Source organism: Triticum dicoccoides, chromosome 2B, assembly GCF_002162155.2.
Source record: "Triticum dicoccoides isolate Atlit2015 ecotype Zavitan chromosome 2B, WEW_v2.0, whole genome shotgun sequence".
NCBI lineage: Eukaryota > Viridiplantae > Streptophyta > Magnoliopsida > Poales > Poaceae > Triticum > Triticum dicoccoides.
In genome coordinates, this window is record NC_041383.1 from 762,890,251 (window position 1) to 762,909,731 (window position 19,481).

Consider the following 19,481-nt stretch of genomic DNA (forward strand, 5'->3'; position numbering starts at 1 on the left):
GTTGGCTCTTGTGAGAGATTAATGGAATATCCATTATGGGGGAGTGGTGTGCTTTGTGCACCTCACAAGCCTATAAATGTGTGCACATGAGTAATACCATCTAGTATTGATATTTCAAGATTATCTAGTCGCTAGGTGGTATATCTCTCATGAGAAATTCAAATTCTAAAAACTCCATTGATTATCTCGTGTTGGATCCTCTTATTGCCTCTTGTTAAGTTTTCTTCATTGGTATCACATTATGGGGGAGTAATATGCTATGTATATTACTAGCCTAGAAAATGTGTACATTTGAGATGTTGTCACCTAGTGTTGATATTGTAGATTATCTTGTTCCTAGGTGGCATGTTAGCTCTACAAGTTGCAATTTGCTTGTCTGTGGTGTGAAGATGATGTTGATATCCTTGCTATCTACCACCGGGAATTCTTTCCATCTACTTCTTGTCTTTTGACAATTGGTAGTCATTTATGTGTGGTAGAATTTATTGACCATCTTTACATTGGCTTTTGTTTTACTTGCCTTTTCTCTTGCCAAGGATTGTGTCAACTCCCGTTGTCTTACATACCACTTGTGGATCTTGTTTATTTCTTGTTCTTGTCCAGTGTTTTCTAGATATAGTGAAAGCGGTGATCCCACCTTGTGCATTTTGTATTCAAATACAAATCCTATATAATGCACAACTCGTGGGGGAGCTATTCTATTTTCTTCAGAACACTCTTCTTGTGATCCTTATCAAGTGTGTTTTGGTGGAAGGCAAGCCATTTCTTTTTGGTACTTTGTGCCATCATGAAACTTTGTTGAGAACTTGGTTTGTTTGGAACCATCCTCTCTTTGGGAGTTTGACATCTTTAGTTTAGTGTGTATCAATGGATATCTCATTCCTTGATGTATCTTTAATGATATCTTCCAAGTGATGATTTCTCCATTTGGTATCCTTTTTCCTTGGCATTTATTTGTCTTTCGGTTTCGGGTTTTGAAAGTCTTGAGCATGCATGTTTACTTCATGTATTTCATTTGGCATGCTTTCTTTCTTTGACTCAATATATAGGGGAAACTCCACCTAGTCTCAATTTGGATGAGATGTGCATGAAATTCATTTTCATATCTATATGCACATATTTATGTGGAGTTTGTCCTATGTATTGGTGTTTCTAACTATTTGGTCTCGATGAGTTTGGGTACCGTTTAGTTTGTGTTGTTCTTCTAGGAACATTTGGAGATGCATTGGATGCTCGACTCACTCACAAGGAAGGTGTTGTCACCATGTGCATATTGGAGTCAAGCTAGGATGATCAATGAACTACTATCTACCTTCAATTGGTATCTACTACATCCTTCCAATGATATCCCGGTAACAAGTATCTATTCATGCTTTCCTCTCTTGCATTCAACCTTGTGTAGGTTGTATCTTGGCATGATATTCATTTCATATCTTGTGATACTCGTTTCCTTTCTCAAAGCATCCCAACGATGATCTCTGTTGCTAGTTGTGATGCCCTTGATGGATGTGTGTTTGGACTTCATTTATATACAATAAGACCATATCTAGCCAAGTGCTATGCTTTCAAGCAAATATCTTATTGGTATATTTATGACTTCCTTGTGGATATCTTGTTCCTTCGTGTTGTAACTATTTTGGGTGTACATCCTTCTTTGTAGATATATATATCATCATGATTTCGTCTACATAGAACCTTATACACTTGAGAGAAATTACATCTCTAGTTGATATCCTTTCTTTCACGTCCACCTTGTCTTTCTTATGTTATTTCTTTGGTGGCTCCGTGAAAGCTTTTGCCTTGAGTGCGTGTCCTCTATTGTTGCATCTTGATGCACTCTTGTGTGGTGAATATTATTTTCCTCATGCTTATCTTTACGAGGCTTTTGCCATGTTAATTGGCATCCCTCGTCTTGATGAGGCTTTCATCTTCTATCTTCACCACGGGTTGTCACAAGCATAAGTTCTTTATATGCTTATTAGTAAGCTTGTGAACCCATTTGCTAGTTGTGTGTGGGAATGATAGGCCTTGCACCGTGTGCCTCATTCTTTCAAGACTATGTTGATGCTTAATGCTCATCCTAATTTTAGTCTTCTCAAGTGCTTCTCCATGACTCACGCACATCATTTTGGTTGAGCCTATTCTTAAGTTGCCTCTTTTACATGTTGTTCAACCATGTGCTTGTTGCAAGCGCTAGGCTTTGTTTCCTATATGCTCACTTGCACTGGATGTGAGTTTCTATTGATTTTGGGGTAGCTATGATCCTATTTTGTGCACTTTGTATTCAAATACAAAAATTCTTATGTGTGCACAAATCATGGGGAGCTTCTCTAGTTTCTTTAGAACACTCCTTTGCGCTTATCATAATATCTTTATTCTTGTGGCATGTAGGATCATTGGTCTAGTTGGTTCAATTGATATCCGTTGATTGCTTGCTTCAATTGGTATCTTCTGATTGCTTGTGTCTCTCTTTGTTATGTCTTTGTGTCATATCTTTTTGTTGCAATCTTTGGGCCTCAATATAGTTTGTCTTCCTCCAAGTATTGGCAATTGGATATGTGTACTGCATTCCACTCTCTTGTTGAGAAATACAAAATTTATGGAGGAACACCTTTTATTTTGGCCTTCTCAGCTTTTCACCCATTTTGGCAATCGATGCCAATGGGGGAGAAGTTTCAGAGAGTTTTGTGGAGAAGGTTTCAAAGTTTTCTCCTTTCTTTGGTTTTGTTCCTAAGCATTTGCATCTCATTCTCCTGCATCATTGGTTGTTGCATTGTGATGCATAATTCCTTATATAAACTCTCTTGAAAGTGATTGTCATCAATTACCAAAATGGGGGAGATTGAAAGAACATGCGGTGCCCCCATGTTTGGTTTTGATAATTGATGACAATCTCTATGGACTAACGGTTGCCTTGAGCTATATTTGAAGGGTTTGTCCATAGGCTTTTCTTGGAGTCCATTTGTTGGTCTCAAGGAGAGTTTGTGATGACCACGGTGCTATCAAGGAATTATCCAAAGATCGGTCATGTGAGTGTTGAGCTTACTGCAAGCATGTCTTGAAGAAGAAGATTGTGTGATCATTCATGTTTACCTTCAAGACATCATCCAAATGAAGAGAGTTGGAAAGATTCAAGGTTGATCAAGACTAAGTCAAGAGTGAATCAAGTTGATCAACACACAAAGCGCACAAGATGTACTGAGGGATCAAGTGATCCCATGGTATGGTAAGCATTGTCCATTACGCTTTGTGTGCTAACCCATGGTCTTCGTGAGAGTTCTTTGTGGGGTTAGGTTGCGGTGTGCAGGTTCAAGTGATGCATCACGAAGAGATCAAGTGCTTGAAGCTTGCCGTCCATTGTGGTGACAATGGACTTGTGAAGATGTGCCGAAGAGTGGCTCACCCATAGTGGACTATGGGGGAGCAATCAACTAGTCTTCATCGACCGAATGCAATCAAGAAAGGTGGTCCAACTTGAGGGAGTCAAGATCGTCATCATCTAGCTCAAGTGGACTTCGTGCAACGCAAAGGTTTGCCCTTGATAGGTTTTATATTTTACCGGTCTCATGGTGATAGTTTGGAGACCGGGTTATAGGATCGATAACCGTACTATCAAGGGGGGCTCTCAAGTGAGTAGCTTGATCGTATCGTTCGTCGAGAGCTCAAACCATTGCATCCTTGCATCATGTTTCTTGGTTCTTGTTTGATTCTCTTTGTGAGTATTAGAGCTAATGGTCATCTTGATGACAAGCTTGAGTTCATCGAAAATGGAGTTTGAATGCGTCTTCTATGATGTTTTCGGTGTTGGAGGTTTTACCGGTCTCATCCGAGGAAGGGTTCTCACCATTTTCTTTTGGGCCTTTTCTCATTTGCTTATTATTGGTATTTCTATCAAGATTGTGTTAGCCCTTGTCGCTAGCTTTCCAACAAACTTGGTTTCGTCGAATTCGGAGTCCGTTTGCAGAAGTTGTGGTAGTTTTGGTGTTCTGAAAAGGCTGCAGCGGTACTACCGCGGTAGGAGTGGAAGTAATTTTTTACTACCGCTCTTGGGAGCGGTACTACCGCTTGGAGCAGTACTACCGTGGCTACTTCCGTGGCTACTTCCGCTCGGGACCAAAAACTCGTCACAAGTCCAGTGGTGGTAGGCACGGATGTAATTTTTTAGTACCGCTACCCCTTAGGAGTAGTACCGCTACCCCTAGCGGTAGGACCGTGAGGTCAAGCGGTACTACCGCTCCGACGGTTCTTATGGCCTTTTTGCCTCCTCGCTGTTGTGTTTCGAAGGGGTACTACCGCCCTAGCGGTAGTACCGCTCCTTGGAGCGGTAGTACCGCTCTGTGTGGGCTGTGAGCATAACGGTTGGATTTTTCCCCACCTATAAAAGGGAGTCTTCTTCCCCATTGAACCTTATCCCTTGAGCTCGTGTTCTTCCCCCATTGTTGACCTTCTTCGAGCTTGCTAACTCTCTATCCCTCCTATGATTCTTGCTAGTTCTTGAGGGAAAAGAGAGAGGAGATCTAGATCCACGTTTCCACCAATCACTTTCTCTTCTATGTGAGGGGAACCCCATGGATCTAGATCTTGGAGTTCTTCGTGTTCTTTTTTCGTTCTTCCTCTCATTTTCCTCCCTAGAATTAGTTGCTTTGGTGGGATTTGGGAGAGAAGGACTTGGGCACTCAGTGTGCCCTTGCCATTGCATTTTGTGCATCGGTTTGAGTTCTCCACGTGATACATGGAAGTTACAAGTTGAGAAGCTTATTACTCTTGGGTGCTTGGTGCCCTTGAGCTTGTTCCTCTTGGGTGCTTGGGCGCCCTAGACGGTTGGTGGTGTTCGGAGCTCAATCATTGTGGTGTAAAGCTCCGGGCAAGCGTCGGGGTCTCGAATTAGGATGTGGAGATCGCCCCGAGCAATTTGACGGGTATCGGTGACCGCCCCCACGGGTTGCCAAAGTGTACGGGTTCGGTGACCGCCCTCAAGGGTTGCCATTTGTACGGGTTCAGTGACCTCCCTCAAGGGTCCCTTAGTGGAATCACGACATCTTGCATTGTGCTAGGGCGTGTGGAGATTACGGTGGCCCTAGTGGCTTCTTGGGGAGCATTGTGCCTCCACACCGCTCCAAACGGAGATTAGCATCCGCAAGGGTGTGAACTTCGGGATACATCATCGTCTCCGCGTGCCTCAGTTATCTCTTACCCGAGCCCCTTTACTTATGCACTTTACTTTGTGATAGCGGTAGTGTTCCTTGTTATATATCTTGCTATCACATAGTTGTTTATCTTGCTTAGCATAACTTGTTGGTGCACATAGGTGAGCCTAGTTGTTTTAGGTTTTGTGCTTGACAAATTAACTGTTAGGTTTATTCCGCATTTGTTCAAGCCTAAACCGTGATTATTTTAAAGCGCCTATTCACCCCCCCTCTAGGCGACATCCACGATCTTTCATTGGTTTCACAAATTAACATTATAGTTTCATATTGTTTTCACTTTCAGAACAAGAATTTCACTTTCCACGGGCTTGTTTCACAAAAAACACATGCATTTCAATTGCACATGTTTGAAATAACATGTTTCACTCTTCTGAAATAAACTGTTATACATTGGAAATAACCAGTTTCACAAGTTAACTTTTCGGTTTTCACTTTCAGAACATACATTTCACTTTCCACTGACTTGTTTCATAAAAACACATATATTTCAATTGCAAAATTTTCAAAAAGATGATGTTTCACTTTTTTGAAATAATTTGTTACACATTTCATAAAAAATGTTATGAAAAATAACTTATGAAATAATTTATTTTACTCTTTTGAAATTAAAATGTTACATACTTCCAAATAATTAGTTTCTCAAGGTGTCATTTGAGTTTAATAAGTTTATGTCAAAAGTTTTATTTTCACATATTTCTAGTGACAATTGGATTGTCTCAGATTTTTATAGTGAAATATGTTTATTCCATATATGTAATGTGAAACATCGAACATTAAATGTGTTTGAAATGTAAGCAAAATTGGTCTAGTTTTAAAGTTCTTGATGCCATGAGTCCAAATATATAAAAAGTTCCAAAACGAGCCTATAGTTTAAAAGATATGGTTTATTTAAATTCTCTAAGAGGAAATAAACTCTACGGATTTGTTCCGCGGGTAGAGTGAGAAGAGAAACTTGCATGCGTACCGTCCCTGACAAAGGTGTACTTTGAAGTCCATTATACTGACATTAATTTGACTAAAAGAAAAGATACAAGAAATATACCAGTGCCATACATTTTTACGAATCTCAGAACAAGTGGATGGCCCTAGATTATACCAGTGCTTGGGCCAGGCCTAAAAAAGCCCACGGCAGAAAACTGAGGCCCAGACCCTCTCAGGCCCTACCATCGGGCCTACTTTTCAAGCCCAAGCCCGGCCAATCTGGTCAAAAGCCCTTAGGGCTTTGGGCCGTGGGCCGGGCCTCTTCCTTAAAATGCCATTATGCCAAGCCCAAGCCCATCCAGTCCCTGCTGGTGGGCTCAAAACTTAGGCCCAAGCCCGGCCCACAAGCAAGCCCATCGGGCCTAGGCCCTGGATTTTAGGGCTGGGCCTGGGTGGGCCAATAGGGCCGGGCCTGAGATGGCCAGGACTACCTAGATCTACCGGCACATCACGGAAATGCTCAAAATGACTTTCCTGAGGAGACTTGTAATGTTCGGTATCATCTACGAAAGGAATCTCGACGATCACTGGTGCACTAGTAAACAATTTTAATCCATATTACAGTATTATTTTTCCTCCAGAAACTTGTCCGCAGTCCATCAAGTGGAAGCAGAGAGCACACTCTTGACAAACTCCCGGGGCCGACAGAGAGCCGCCAACGGCGTCGCCATTGGCATTGACAGCCCCCCACCTTCGGCCATGTCGATGGTGTCGCCTTCACCAACATCCCAGTCAAAGCACTGCACGAGCGTTGCGAGAGTCAAGCCAACAAGGCGCATCGCCAGCCCCTCCCCGGGGCATCGCCTCCGGCCAAGCCCGAACGGCAGCATGGGCGTGGTGACCGTGTCTCTGCCCAAGAACCGCTCCGGCATGAACTCCTCCGGCGCGTCCCAGACATTGGCGTCCCGGTGGACCGCCCATGCGTTCACGAGGATCATCGTGCCGTGCGGGACGCGGAAGCCACCCACGGTGCAGTCCTCCATGGCCTCTGTTGGAGTTGTGTCGAATATAGTGTACGAGGTGGGTTACAGTTGGACTTGTAGTTGTATTGTGTTTACATAGGATGTGGAGTCGTGTCCTAGTAGGACACTTGTATCCTAGGCCTCTCATATATAACGGGGATAGACACACGATGTAACCTATGCCAACATAATAGCACCGGAACGCGGGGGAAGCCGGCGGCATGTGCCGGTGTCCAGGGCGACCGAGTGCGGTATTGTAGCGGTGTCATGGGGAGGAGCGCCCATAGTCAAGCCCCGGGGATGTAGCCATATCGGTGAACCTCGTTAACAAATCTCGGTGTCGTGCTCGTGTGATTGCTTGGTCCTTGGATGATCAACTGTATGCCTCGGATTTATTCTAACAAGTGGTATCATGAGCTAGGTTGTCCGAAGGTCGTTGATGGTTGATCTAGAGGATGGATCGTCGTCAGTTCGCGCGAATGGTATACGAAGAAATCAGTATCGAAATCGATTGGGAATTTTTCGTGGAAGTCGTCCGATGGCTGCGATCAGACGAGATCGAGAAGGAGCAATACAGCGGCGATGAAATCGTCTAGAGCATGCAGCGTCAGCGTGTACAGCGGATATTCTCGATGTGTTCGAGTTTTCGTGGAGATCGGTCGGTAGCGTACCGACGGCGGCGGTTGGCGTGCGTAGCATGGCAGGCCACGCGGAGGCCAACGGTGGCGCTGGCGCTGGTCGGGCAACGCCCATGTTGGGCTGGAGCGGCCCGAGGCACGGGCTGACGTGAGGCGTACGGTCGCATGCGCGTGGAGCAGCTGCCTGGTCGCTAGGCCACTAGCGGTTCCTGACTTGTGTGTAGGCGTGTGCGTGCGTTGTGCAAGGGCGCAGCGCTGGTTGCTGCGTTGTGCTAGAGCCGAAGGAGTCAAGACCGAGGATTTGTTTGAGACAAAAAAGAAAAGGGCAACCAAGACCACGTGTGTGCACAGGAGCAGTTTTGGTTGGATCAAGTTTGATCTATTTTCTGCTATAGGATGCACGGAGAAGCTGCAACAGCAAATAGAGACAAGAAAAGTTGTGCGGGTTGCATGGATGTTTTTCTGGGTCGGTTTGCTAAGAGGGCTTGGAACACGTGGATAGGCTGTGAAGGCGCGCTGGCAAGCGTGTCATACGGGATCATGCATACACATGGCATCCAAGACAAGCGCGAATGTGCGAGTAGTCATGGTGCAGGGTGGAGCATGGTTACAGTCGAGCGAGATCGGCTGGGTCGGACTTGTCGTCTGACGGATCGACGCGAGTCGGTTGGTATAGAAGACGGTGGTGGGATCGGCGACAACGACGTAGGAGCGTGATGCTGATGGTGACCGACTTCTGGGCGTGGAAACACGCGGCACGGGCCTGAGTGCTTGTGTGGCTTCAACAAGACTATGGCGCGGGGTTGATTCAAGATGGTGCACATGTGAGCTTGAAGTCGACGGGGCGCGAGGGTGGACTGATCGTCTACCATGAAGTCATGTTGAAGGTGGAGCTGGATTGAGGGGCTACGGTGTAAGGATCCAGAGAATCGAAGCCTATTCAGCGGATGGAAAAAAGCGAGTGACACGTAATTCGGACTGGAGCCCAGTGGTCTGATGGAAGCGTGAAACTCGTCATCGGTTGGTGATGATCGGTGGTACTCTGCAGTGGGGGTTGAGTGGTGTGGTTTCGCGACCCTTGAGGCTCGACCGGGACAGCGGAGGCTCGACGCAGTAATAGCGGCGAGGCGTGCGGCATGCACGGGACATGGAGACGGGCCAGGGCTCTGGTGGTCATACATGTGGTGAGACAACTGCGAATTTGACTCGGGATGACTACAAGCAATGGTGAAATTCCTTCAAGTTTCAGACAGGCGGTCAAGAAAGGAGCGGTGACGTTGAGTTTAGGTAACTCTTATGTGTGACACCCAATATGTGAGTTGTTCATTTTTCACGCAGGTCAGTGATCAGTGTGTGATTGCGTTGGACGGATACTCTGGAAGTTGGGAGCACAAACTAGAGTAACAAGGAACTTAATTTTGCTCGAGTGTTGACTGTGGTCAAGAAAAGGAGGGACTACAAGTTGCAGGTGGAGTCACATGGAGTCTTTGGAGTAGCAGCGGTACTCATGGGATAAGCTCAAGTTCAATGTACATGGAAGTTTGACGCATGGACAAATTCAAGGTGGTGGACTATATTCGCCAAGGTGGAGTTTGTTGGAGTTGTGTCGAATATAGTGTACGAGGTGGGTTACAGTTGGACTTGTAGTTGTATTGTGTTTACATAGGATGTGGAGTCGTGTCCTAGTAGGACACTTGTATCCTAGGCCTCTCATATATAACGGGGATAGACACACGATGTAACCTATGCCAACATAATAGCACCGAAACGCGGGGGAAGCCGGCGGCATGTGCCGGTGTGCAGGGCGACCGAGTGCGGTATTGTAGCGGTGTCATGGGGAGGAGCGCCCATAGTCAAGCCCCGGGGATGTAGCCATATCGGTGAACCTCGTTAACAAATCTCGGTGTCGTGCTCGTGTGATTGCTTGGTCCTTGGATGATCAACTGTATGCCTCGGATTTATTCTAACAGCCTCGTGCGCCGGGATGATCGGGCCGACGGGGCAGAGCCGCAGGGTCTCCTTGACAACACAGTGCAGGTAAGGTAGGTTGGCTAGGTCCGACTCGTCGACCAGCCCGCCCATGCCGACGACGGCGTCTATCTCGGCCCTCGCCTTCGCCATCGCCGCCGGGTGCGTCATCAGCAGCGCCATCGCCCACTCCGTCGTCAGCGCCGATGTGTCGGTGCCGGCAGTGAGGAGTACCTGAATGTCAGTCAGCATGGACATGGCAACCATGTTGCTGTCACGGATCGCCAAAATGTCACCCATGCAGTTTGAAAAATATGCTAGCTACTCACCAAGACAATGCCTTTGACGACGGTGTCGCTGTAAAACTCGGGGTCGGTTGCTTGGTGCTCCATGAGCACGTCGATTACGCCCTTCTTGTCCACGTCTTCTTGGCTACGTGCGTTGGAAATTCGCCGTTGGTCACCGATGAGGCCAGTGACGAACGCGTCGCGCCTTGCCTGCAGCCTTACAAGCGCCGCCTCGACGCTGCGGAGACGGTCGACCCAGCGAAGCGCCGGGAAGAAGTCCCCGAAGCTGGGAGCGCCGGTCACCGCAAACGTCTCCTCGATGATCTCCTGGATCCTGCCCACGTCGCCGGCATGCCGGCGCGCGGTGAGCGCGCACAGCATCACGTTAAGCACCAGCTCAAAGAGCCGGGGCCGGAGCGTGATAGTCCCACCCCCACCCCCGGCGCTGGCGGTGGCGTCGTGGAGCAGGTTCTCGACGAGGGACGCGACCTCGGCGTGGCGGTCGGTGGCGAGAGCGGCGACGCGGGAAGCCGAGAAGAGCTCGACGGCAAGGAACCGGCGCAGGCCGCGCCAGTGCGCCCCGTGGGAGGCCCACACGATGGTGGTGCGCCCGTAGCCGAGAATCTCCCCAGCGAGCATCCGCGGCCGGCCTGCCAGCGCCGCGTCGTGCGCCGTGAAGCACTCCTCGGCCGCCGCGTGCGTGGACACGACCAGCGCCATTCGCGCGCCCAGCCGCAGCGACAGGAGCGGCGCCGGCCCGGCGAGAGCGGCGAGCGAGCGGTGCAGCGGCTTCTTGAGCAGGTGCAGGTGGCCGAGCAGCGGGAGCGACGGCGGGCTCGGCGCGCTGCTGCTCCCGTCCCCCCACCGTCGCCCCAGCCGAACATAGACTGCGACAACACCGGCGACGAGGAGGAGCAGGAGTACGCTGCCGCTGGCCGTTCCCTCCGTGCCCGTGGCGGCGTCCATGGCTCGTGTCGGCAAGGAAAGATCCGAGACACCTTTCCCACGTAGTAGTGCAGTGGAATGGCTTGTCAGAGACAGCTAGTGCTATAGAATCCGGAAGATCCCATGTCTGCGTGGACCAACCAGCTGCTGTTTCACTTTCATGGCCACACAAGGTCTCTCTCTCGCCGTAATGCGCTGTAGAATCTCCATCTCTTTTCTTATCTTTTCTTTGGAGATACCGTAGAATCTCGTTTTCGGCGTTACTTCTTGGATTCATCTTCTCTTTTTCTTTAGCAAAAATGTCTTGGACCCATCTGATTCGACTGGATTCCATACTAGAGTTAACCTCCGTCGGAGGACCGAAGGCTTGCTAGCTAGCCTAGGTTGACCCAAACAAATATCACCATCTCTGATTGACTCTGGATTTGGTGGAGTCCGTTGCCTTCAACCATGATTTCGTTGGAGGGTTTTTTAGACGTAGAAGTCGTGGTTGTTGCGCGTTGTATGTTTTTCGGATTGACCGTGGAGTCATGGAGTTTTTTTCTAGCGAGTAGTCCGCATGAGGTTTATATGTATCGGTTTTTGTTCAGTTTTTCGTAAATTAACTGAATAATTTTTTTCTTCTTAATTAATTGACGAGGCAATTTTTTTGCCTCCGTTTGAAAACAAGCAAGATGTACGTCACTGGTGCGCCATTGTTATATACTCCTACTAGTCCCTAATGTGTGGCTTGGCACGCCATATGCAATTCACTGGCAATTTTTAGTTTGTGGAATTGTTACCTGAATAGCTAAACTATTATCACACTCATCTTTGCACAGTAGGGACATAGAATTCAATGGGTTTAGCACCTAGCAGATCGAATAAACATTTCAACGACGTTTGAATGCATGCACATAGTAATACGTTGAATAAAATTAGATTTATTATTGGTTAAACCACAAATTACATACGGCTGGACCCAATAAGTTCAAATTTGTCTACAGATTTTTTCTTCTTCGAATAGTTCCTCATGCAGTTGTCTCAAGCATAGTTTTCAGCATGGGAGTAAGAGTATTATAAAACATATGAAGAATTAACATTTCTTCCATCCCGTGATTGGGGCAGTTTCTTGTAGCCTTCTTCATGCGACCCCACGCAAGCATTAATGGCTCACGATCCTCTTACTTAAAACATGTTATCTGATAGTGTAATTGCATAATTTTTGCACTGGACAAAACTTAAATAAAAGTTTGCTACAACAAGCAGTCCATGAAATTATAGTACCTCTTGGTAAAGTTAGAAGTCATTCTTTTACTTTTCCACTCAAGGAGAAACAAAAAAAAAAACGCAACTTCAAAGCGTCTGATTCACAATCTCTAATGTGTGTCATATCACTCAACTTAGAAAAACTGTGTAAGTGCATATGGGAATCTTCTGAAGCAGAGTCTTCAAATTGGTCTTGTTGAACCATTGTTACTAAGTGGTACTCAATTTTATATTACTTGGGGGCAATATTAGGTTACGCAATTGATGCACACATAAAGTTCTCACTCGGAGAAGAAAAGTCTCCAAGGTTTCAAGCCATAGGAATTTTATGGGAAATTAAAAGTCTAACAAAAAACTCTTAACACAGTGACTAGTAACATTATGCCTCATCGACAATGGCGCCAGAAAAGGTGGTTGATGCCCTTTAAGATCCGGTTTAGATAGAAGAAAGATCATCTGCCTTTTTCAAAAGAGTGACCCTGAGTTATCGAACACATGAGAGGATGGGCACTACGACAAAGACTCTGACAAGTTATTGCGAAACACATACGCAACACATACTGATGAAACACGTACATGCACCGGGAGTTCATGCTTACTGGGTGGACGACGTGGCATGCAGTAAACGACGTAGAGCCACATACAACACACAACTAACTCCTGATCACTTCCATGATCCCATCGATCACATGGTAGGATAAGCCGGGTAAGAGTTGATGCCGCAGAGGCCTCGCGGATCCGCGATGCCCCTCTCCATCAACATGTAGCCGCCCATCCCCCATGACTGGCCCCACGAGTTCTTTATGATCCAGTACTTCTTCCCGGTGGCGGCGTCCTCCCCGTACCTAACGATGGTGACGCTCTGGTGGTTGAAGCGGTCGACCTCGAATGCGCACGGGCCAGAGAACACCCCGTCCTTGTAGCTCTGGAACTCAAAGCTGAGGTGGTTGACGGCGACGGCGACGGGCTGCTGCGCCACCGCCTCGAGGAGCTTCTGCTCGCTCTGCTCGTTGTATGGCAGCACGCGGTAGCCGCGTACGGAGACGGCGACCTGCTCGGCCTGGCTGTTGCAGATGCCCTCCTGCGCGGTGTACGGGTAGTCTGCGGCCGCCGCGATGCCGCCGTTCATCTTGATATATGTGAAGGCTGCGGCGGGTGTGCCGCTGGGGCTGCAATGGAACGACTTTGAATCGCAGTCCACCAGCTCCTGGACGGACAGGGGCACCAGCTTCCCGGTTTTTATTTGGTATAGGCCTTCCACTGCCGCCACCGCGGCGAAAGCCCCGGAAGCGTCTGCCGGCCAGCACAATACGACCGAACAGACAACAGAAGAAATCAAGTCAGCTGTTGAGATTACCCTGTATACTTGCATGACGAAGAACTACATGATTTGACTACCTGCTAATGGTCTTTGTCGAAAAAATGGTGATTGGTAAGCATTAGGTTCTTTTTAGCTAATCACAACAATAAAACCATGTGTCACTTCCTCTGTTTCAAATTAGTTGAAGTTCTGTGATTTTTCTACTAGCAAAAGGGCCCGTGCGTTGCAACGGGAGAATAGAATACCACACGCTCTTAATTTACAAGAAAATGGTCTATAATCTGAGTATTTGTACCTACGACCCAAACAAAGATGATCTTTGCCTACAAAAGCGCAAGTTCAAGATTCCACATGTCTTCTATTTAAACACGGCTTGCATGTAGATTTAATACCCAGGAAAATGGGCAAGTGATCTTCAATTTGGTCTCGAATCCTGATTTTGCTAAGATGTTCATCCACAATCCGGATCAGCACCGATATGAAAGAAAAAAGACGGATAATGCATTGTTCATTAAGATTGCATCCTAGATAGTAATTTTAAAATGGTTAACAGGTAAAATAACACCATATTCAGATTCTATATATTTTTTAATTAAATTTCATATATAACATGCTAAATTTGGAGTTACGGTTTAAAAGATATGAGTATTTAAAAAAATATTTGATATGTACTGCGGGTTTAATGTCAGAAATCTTAGGGGCTTTTTTTTATAAAATAGCATGACGGGCTAAGAATATCTATTTCTTTTATTAGTAGGTATAGATATAGATATAGATATAGATGTCAAGCTATTTTGAATTTGACCGATTATTATATACTAAAAAACAAGCTAATACCTACAATATTAAATTTACGGCGAATCTAATGAAACTAATTTGGTATTCTAGATATTGATACTATTCTATACGTTTATAGACAAACTTAAGAAAGTTTGACTTAAAAAAGCTAGAGATTCGGTTAATTTGTAATGGAGGTAGTAGTTGCTACTAAAAAGTAGGAGTATTAACTTTGGTTTTGTCAACTTCTTCCTAGAAGTGCAGTGTACATTTTGCTTTGACAACTTCTGGCTGAGGGTTGCACCTGCATAAGAAGTTAAGAACTCCCTTTTGACAGGTTGCCACTCTAAGCGTAGTGGATTTATATTCTGCTTTAAAAAAAGTGGCTTAATTAACCTGCAAAGAAAATTATATTGAACTTACAGCAACCTCCTTGGTGTCTGACGGGCGTGACCGCGCCCTTGGCCCTCCAGTCCACGCTCTCAGGCACCGCGGACAAGTTGCCGCGGTGCGCGGGGTACTGTCCCTTGGCGACATCCCCGGCACGGGTCGTGATCAGCATGTCGCCATCGTGGCTCATCTCCGGCGGAGCGAACCGGCCGGTGTACCTCGCGAGGAACTCCTCGCTGGTGAGGTCGGTGAACTGGTTCTCGCCGAGCGTGTACCCGTGCCCGACCTGTTGGTTCGTGGCCTCGATGCGCTCCACGTTCCGCCGGTACACCTCGAAGCGCCGCAGCTCCTCGTCGACGGTCGGGTACGACTTGCCGTGCTGCTCCATCCACCGGCGGAACCTCTCCATCGTTACCGGCTCGTCCTGCTGGCTCGGCCTTGCCGACGCCGAGACGACGAGGAGAAGAAGTCACTGGCTAAATCTAGTTTGGATCACCGGCCCGCCACAACCACACCGATATCCGATCCGTCGGCGCGCTCTACGTGGCTGTTATAGCACTGTACGTTCATTCAATTAGTGCATGTTACATCGAGCAGTAGTTGGTAGCATATATCCCATTGTTAGAGTCTAGAGATAAATGAAGGCATCTCAGGCCGTGTGATATGGGCCGTCAGATTCAACTTTCAAACGACTCCGGATCGTCGGATCTTCAGATGGGACTATCTTGGCCGTCCGATCGTATCCGACACTGCTACAATGAATAGTATCCTGCCCTTTTACACTCACCTCTGTCTTCACGTGTCACATTGACACACGGGCCCCAGGCAGTGTGGGCCACGCCCATCAACGACCGTGGCGGGTCGCCCTGTGGTGCATGGCCGTATCCAGGCGGGTGGCGTGGCGTGCCACTGCCTGTAAAATTGCAGGGCCATCGAGGGCAATCTTGACATTTCACCTTATTGCCCTTGAGTGGCTTTCTGTGAGTGGCTGCTCTGTGTGACCTAGCCGCAGCTCCTCCCGCAGTCACACATCCCACCTCCTCCTCTCCCCCTCTCGATCTCCAGCTGCCATTCTACGTCCCACCTCCTCCTCTCCCTCTCTCGATCTTTTCTGAAACCCTAACCCCGTGCCGCCACCTCCCCTAGCTCTCACGTCAGTCCCATCCTCTCCTCCTCCCCTCCCCATTGGTCCTCAGCAAGAGGAGCGTGGCGGAGCTCGGCTCGCAGACGACCCTCACGACAGAGATCACTACCTCGGTCAACTCTGGCCGCCTCCACCACCACCCACTGGTAGGAGCCCCCCTACTCCTCCTCTATCACGTGTTCATCATCGGGAGGAGCAGCGGCTCTGCTTGGAGGCGTCATCATCGGCTGAAGGAGTGGCGGACCGTCATCCTCGAGTTAATGCATCTCCGGGAAGAAGACGACCCAAGGTCAGCGGCTTCCAATCCGCCATACAAAGTCAGCGGTGAGCGCCCTCTCCACTTTCCCCATCCCCGCCCCTCTCCCTCTCGCGCGGATTTACCAGTTCGCCCGCTTGTGATTTGATATGTCAATTTGTTCGTTTGCAGGGGTGGATCCTAAGGGGCAGAGATGCAGTCCTCCAGAGCTGTTGGGAAGAAGAAGAAGATGGGTAAGCTCCTATTGCTCTTCTGTGTTGATTTAGCAGATGAAAAAATTAGGAAGAGGACTAGGAAGGGTATCTACAGATCTATGTTGGTGCTCTCAGTCTCATGATTTATGCTATAGCAAATCTCTTTCATGTGCATATCCTATGTTAGTGGATCACCTGCTAGCCGCTGATTTAATCTTTGTTATTATTGGTTTGAGAAAACACTACATGATCATGGTTCTGATTGTGCACCTTCTTGGCTTAGAAAAAAAAAGAAAAATAGAGCAGTTTCTGGTTTCAAGTGGATCGGGTAAGCTTTGGTTACATAACCAAGAGAGTTGGACCATTACTTACACTTTAAAAACTTCATGTCATTTTAAGAATATTTGTGGCTTATTACATTATTATAACGTACTAATATATGTAAAGAGGTTATTAAAACAGAGTTTGTGTTGGTGTGCAGATTTTCTGGTGGTAGTGTGTGTTGTTTTTAGTGGAGTATTGTAGGTCTATAGGTGTATGCTTCGTGTTTCTTGTCTTCTTCCTGGTAGAGCCTATGACTTTTGTTCCCTTTCTCATGGATTTTTTGTGTTTCGTTCCCTTCCTGTGTGTGTTGCTTCTATTTTACTATGGCTGTCATAGGAGCTTGCCGGTTCATTTTCTTTTCCTGTTTACCCCATGTCTTATTGTTGGTGTTACCAAGAAAACCAATGGCGTGGCAGGTAGGTTTATAGAATATGGTAGTTATCATACAACTTGGATGGTTGTGTTGTCAGGAAGGTCCATTCCTTTGTGAGATGTGGCTTCTATGTATGATGTATGAATTGTTCGATTACTACTGCCATTATGAATTGTTCGATTATTACTGCTATTGTACTTGGTCTGGTTCACTTAATCTATTCCTCATTTTGTTTATTTAGTGTCTTACATGGCTAATTTAGTTCTTGTGGCTGCTTTGTGGTTTTAGGTTATTGGCCATGTTTCGAGCCACCTGGAACAATGGTTAGGGTTGTCCAGCTTGGCAGGTATATTGCATTCTATTATGTTCTCTTCCTTGTGTTTGCCCATGGACAGTTGTATGTTGTATGTGTTGCAGGTCATGTTGAGAAAATCCCTAAACTTACTTATCGAATATAAATATGGAAATTGTACATCAGAGACTCGGAACATCGTCTACCCTGAGGTTTATGCCTCAGCTTGTACCTTTTTTGAAGTTTATTGACATGTCCTTATAATAATTAGTAGTAGCCTGCGCCTTTGCTCATATTATCTTTAACGATATATACTCGAATGTATGATTTCCGTCTTCCTTTTCCCATTGCCTATTGAATCTTATTCTATTCTTCAGCGCATATATGTACATTGTCCATTATGCATTGTGCATTGTCTATCAATTTCCATCAATAGATATTGTGTCTTCTAGACTGTTTTCCATTAAGCTGGTCTTTTTTGTTTCCACAGATGGAGTTTAAGCCCTTTGTCTGTGGTACCAGTGTACCACCACAGTGGAACTGACAACGGACCCATTAAGCATACATGCTGCTCAATATGTTAGTTCAAGTAGGCCTGGAGACTCTACTAGGAGGGTTATCTACATAAAGATCCAACGTATAATCCTGAGGCCTTTTCTCCTTCTTGGTTACAGCCGGCCTGCTGTGATTTATTTTATATTTGGACTTCGTCTATTTATTCGACACAGGGGTCACCAAATCACTGTTATACTATGGAGTGTTGCAGCTTTGAATTTTGAGGCAAGTGAGATTCTGGAGCTTAGTAACAAACATGTAAATTTTTTTTTGGAAAAAGAAGGTTAACACCCCCGGCCTTTGCATCAATCGATGCATACAACCATCTTTATTTATTATTCAACATAGATCTAACAAGAACATACATCAAGCCACCTAAAGCCACCACTCGCACCTACAGAACTCGATAATGTGGAGTGTTCTCACTCCCCATATCTAAAATCGGTGTCGCCGATCCACCACCTAACGTATCAGAATGGATAGCCGGTGCAGCAGACCTAAAGCGTATACCACATGCACACGTTTGAGAAGCCGTCATCATCATCGGACCACTGGCCCATCTTCAGGAGAGAGATCCGCATCATCCTTGCCAGTCCGTCCATCCGTCGACGCCACCACGGAGCCCAACGGCGCCACCGCCCTGCGCTCGTCCATCCAGACGCGAAGATTCTGGTGGATCCGTCGTGCGTAGCACCTGCCGACCAGACATGACACAACGTAGCACCTGCCGGCTAGGCATGACTTGACATCTCCACCGAAGCTCCGTGCAAGACGAAGCCGCTCCACCTCTTGCCTCTATTTTCCAGCGCTGCTCCACCAACGATGCTCCCAAGAGAGAAACGACACCGCAGTACTGTCATCGTCCGGTCTCGAAGACCAGATCCTAGGGTTTCCCCCGGAGCAGCACGAGTGGGTCGACAGAAGTTACAGACAATGCCTCCATCAAGGTAACGGCGCACTCGTGTGCATCCGATCAGGTCCCATGTTGCATGCTCAATCTGCTACGGCCGCAAAATCTACATACCATGTACATCTTTTCATGGCATTGTTGATGAACTCTAGTCTTTTAGGCAACAATGCCATGGATGCGTGTTTTCTTCTGTATCGTGCCCACAATATGTTTTACAACAAAATAATCCGACTTGGAGATTGAATTGGTGTTTACTTCTTTGACAGCTTGAGTGTCAGCATTATTCAACATCCTCTCTCCCGTGAAGCGAAACTCTGTGCGTGCATGCGCGCACGCGTGTGTGTGCAACATCACGTTCATATTCCTAATAATAACTGAAATGCGTTCATTGGGATGACATCACAATCCACTTTATCAATATAATTTTCAACGGCAAACATGACATGTAACTTATGTATAACCTTTAATTTTCCGGAGTTATATAGCCACTCTACATGGTGTGGTGGCGGGTGCCACTACATGGAAATACCGAATGCTTGCACAAGATCTTTAGTAACATCATTAGTAAAACTGTCACCATCAATTATCATCTTGAATGCACGGTCCTTGATCATGCACTGTGTTTTAAAAACACTTCACGTTGTCCCTGTGAACTACCATCATCTTGCACCTTTCTCTTCCAAAGATTCAGGCCCTTAGTCAGTTCATC

At 46.7% G+C, this 19,481-nt stretch overlaps 2 protein-coding genes across 2 annotated transcripts; both read right to left on the reverse strand.

The window, feature by feature from the left end:
- Positions 1-6,787: 6,787 nt before the first annotated feature.
- On the reverse strand, positions 6,788-11,150 carry LOC119361347 (cytochrome P450 81Q32-like). Its single transcript, XM_037626601.1, has 4 exons — positions 11,126-11,150; positions 10,086-11,041; positions 9,760-9,990; positions 6,788-7,174 (listed from the first exon to the last, which is right to left on the reverse strand). The coding sequence occupies exons 1-4, from the start codon at positions 11,148-11,150 to the stop codon at positions 6,788-6,790; spliced, it is 1,599 nt and encodes a 532-aa protein (XP_037482498.1).
- A 1,771-nt stretch (positions 11,151-12,921) lies between these two features.
- Positions 12,922-15,133, reverse strand: LOC119368638 (zingipain-1-like). The gene is made up of 2 exons (XM_037633842.1): positions 14,758-15,133; positions 12,922-13,529 (listed from the first exon to the last, which is right to left on the reverse strand). The coding sequence occupies exons 1-2, from the start codon at positions 15,131-15,133 to the stop codon at positions 12,922-12,924; spliced, it is 984 nt and encodes a 327-aa protein (XP_037489739.1).
- Between the last annotated feature and the right edge of the window lie 4,348 nt (positions 15,134-19,481).

Coding starts and splice junctions, on each gene's coding strand:
- LOC119361347 (XM_037626601.1), bottom strand. CDS start 11,150: ATGAAAGTGAAACAGCAGCTGGTTG. Junction 9,991..10,085: donor TCGTCAAAGGCATTGTCTTG/GTGAGTAGCTAG, acceptor ACTGACATTCAG/GTACTCCTCACTGCCGGCAC. Junction 7,175..9,759: donor CGATCATCCCGGCGCACGAG/GCTGTTAGAATA, acceptor ACTCCAACAGAG/GCCATGGAGGACTGCACCGT.
- LOC119368638 (XM_037633842.1), bottom strand. CDS start 15,133: ATGGAGAGGTTCCGCCGGTGGATGGAGCAGCACGGCAAGTCGTACCCG. Junction 13,530..14,757: donor CAGACACCAAGGAGGTTGCT/GTAAGTTCAATA, acceptor GCTGGCCGGCAG/ACGCTTCCGGGGCTTTCGCC.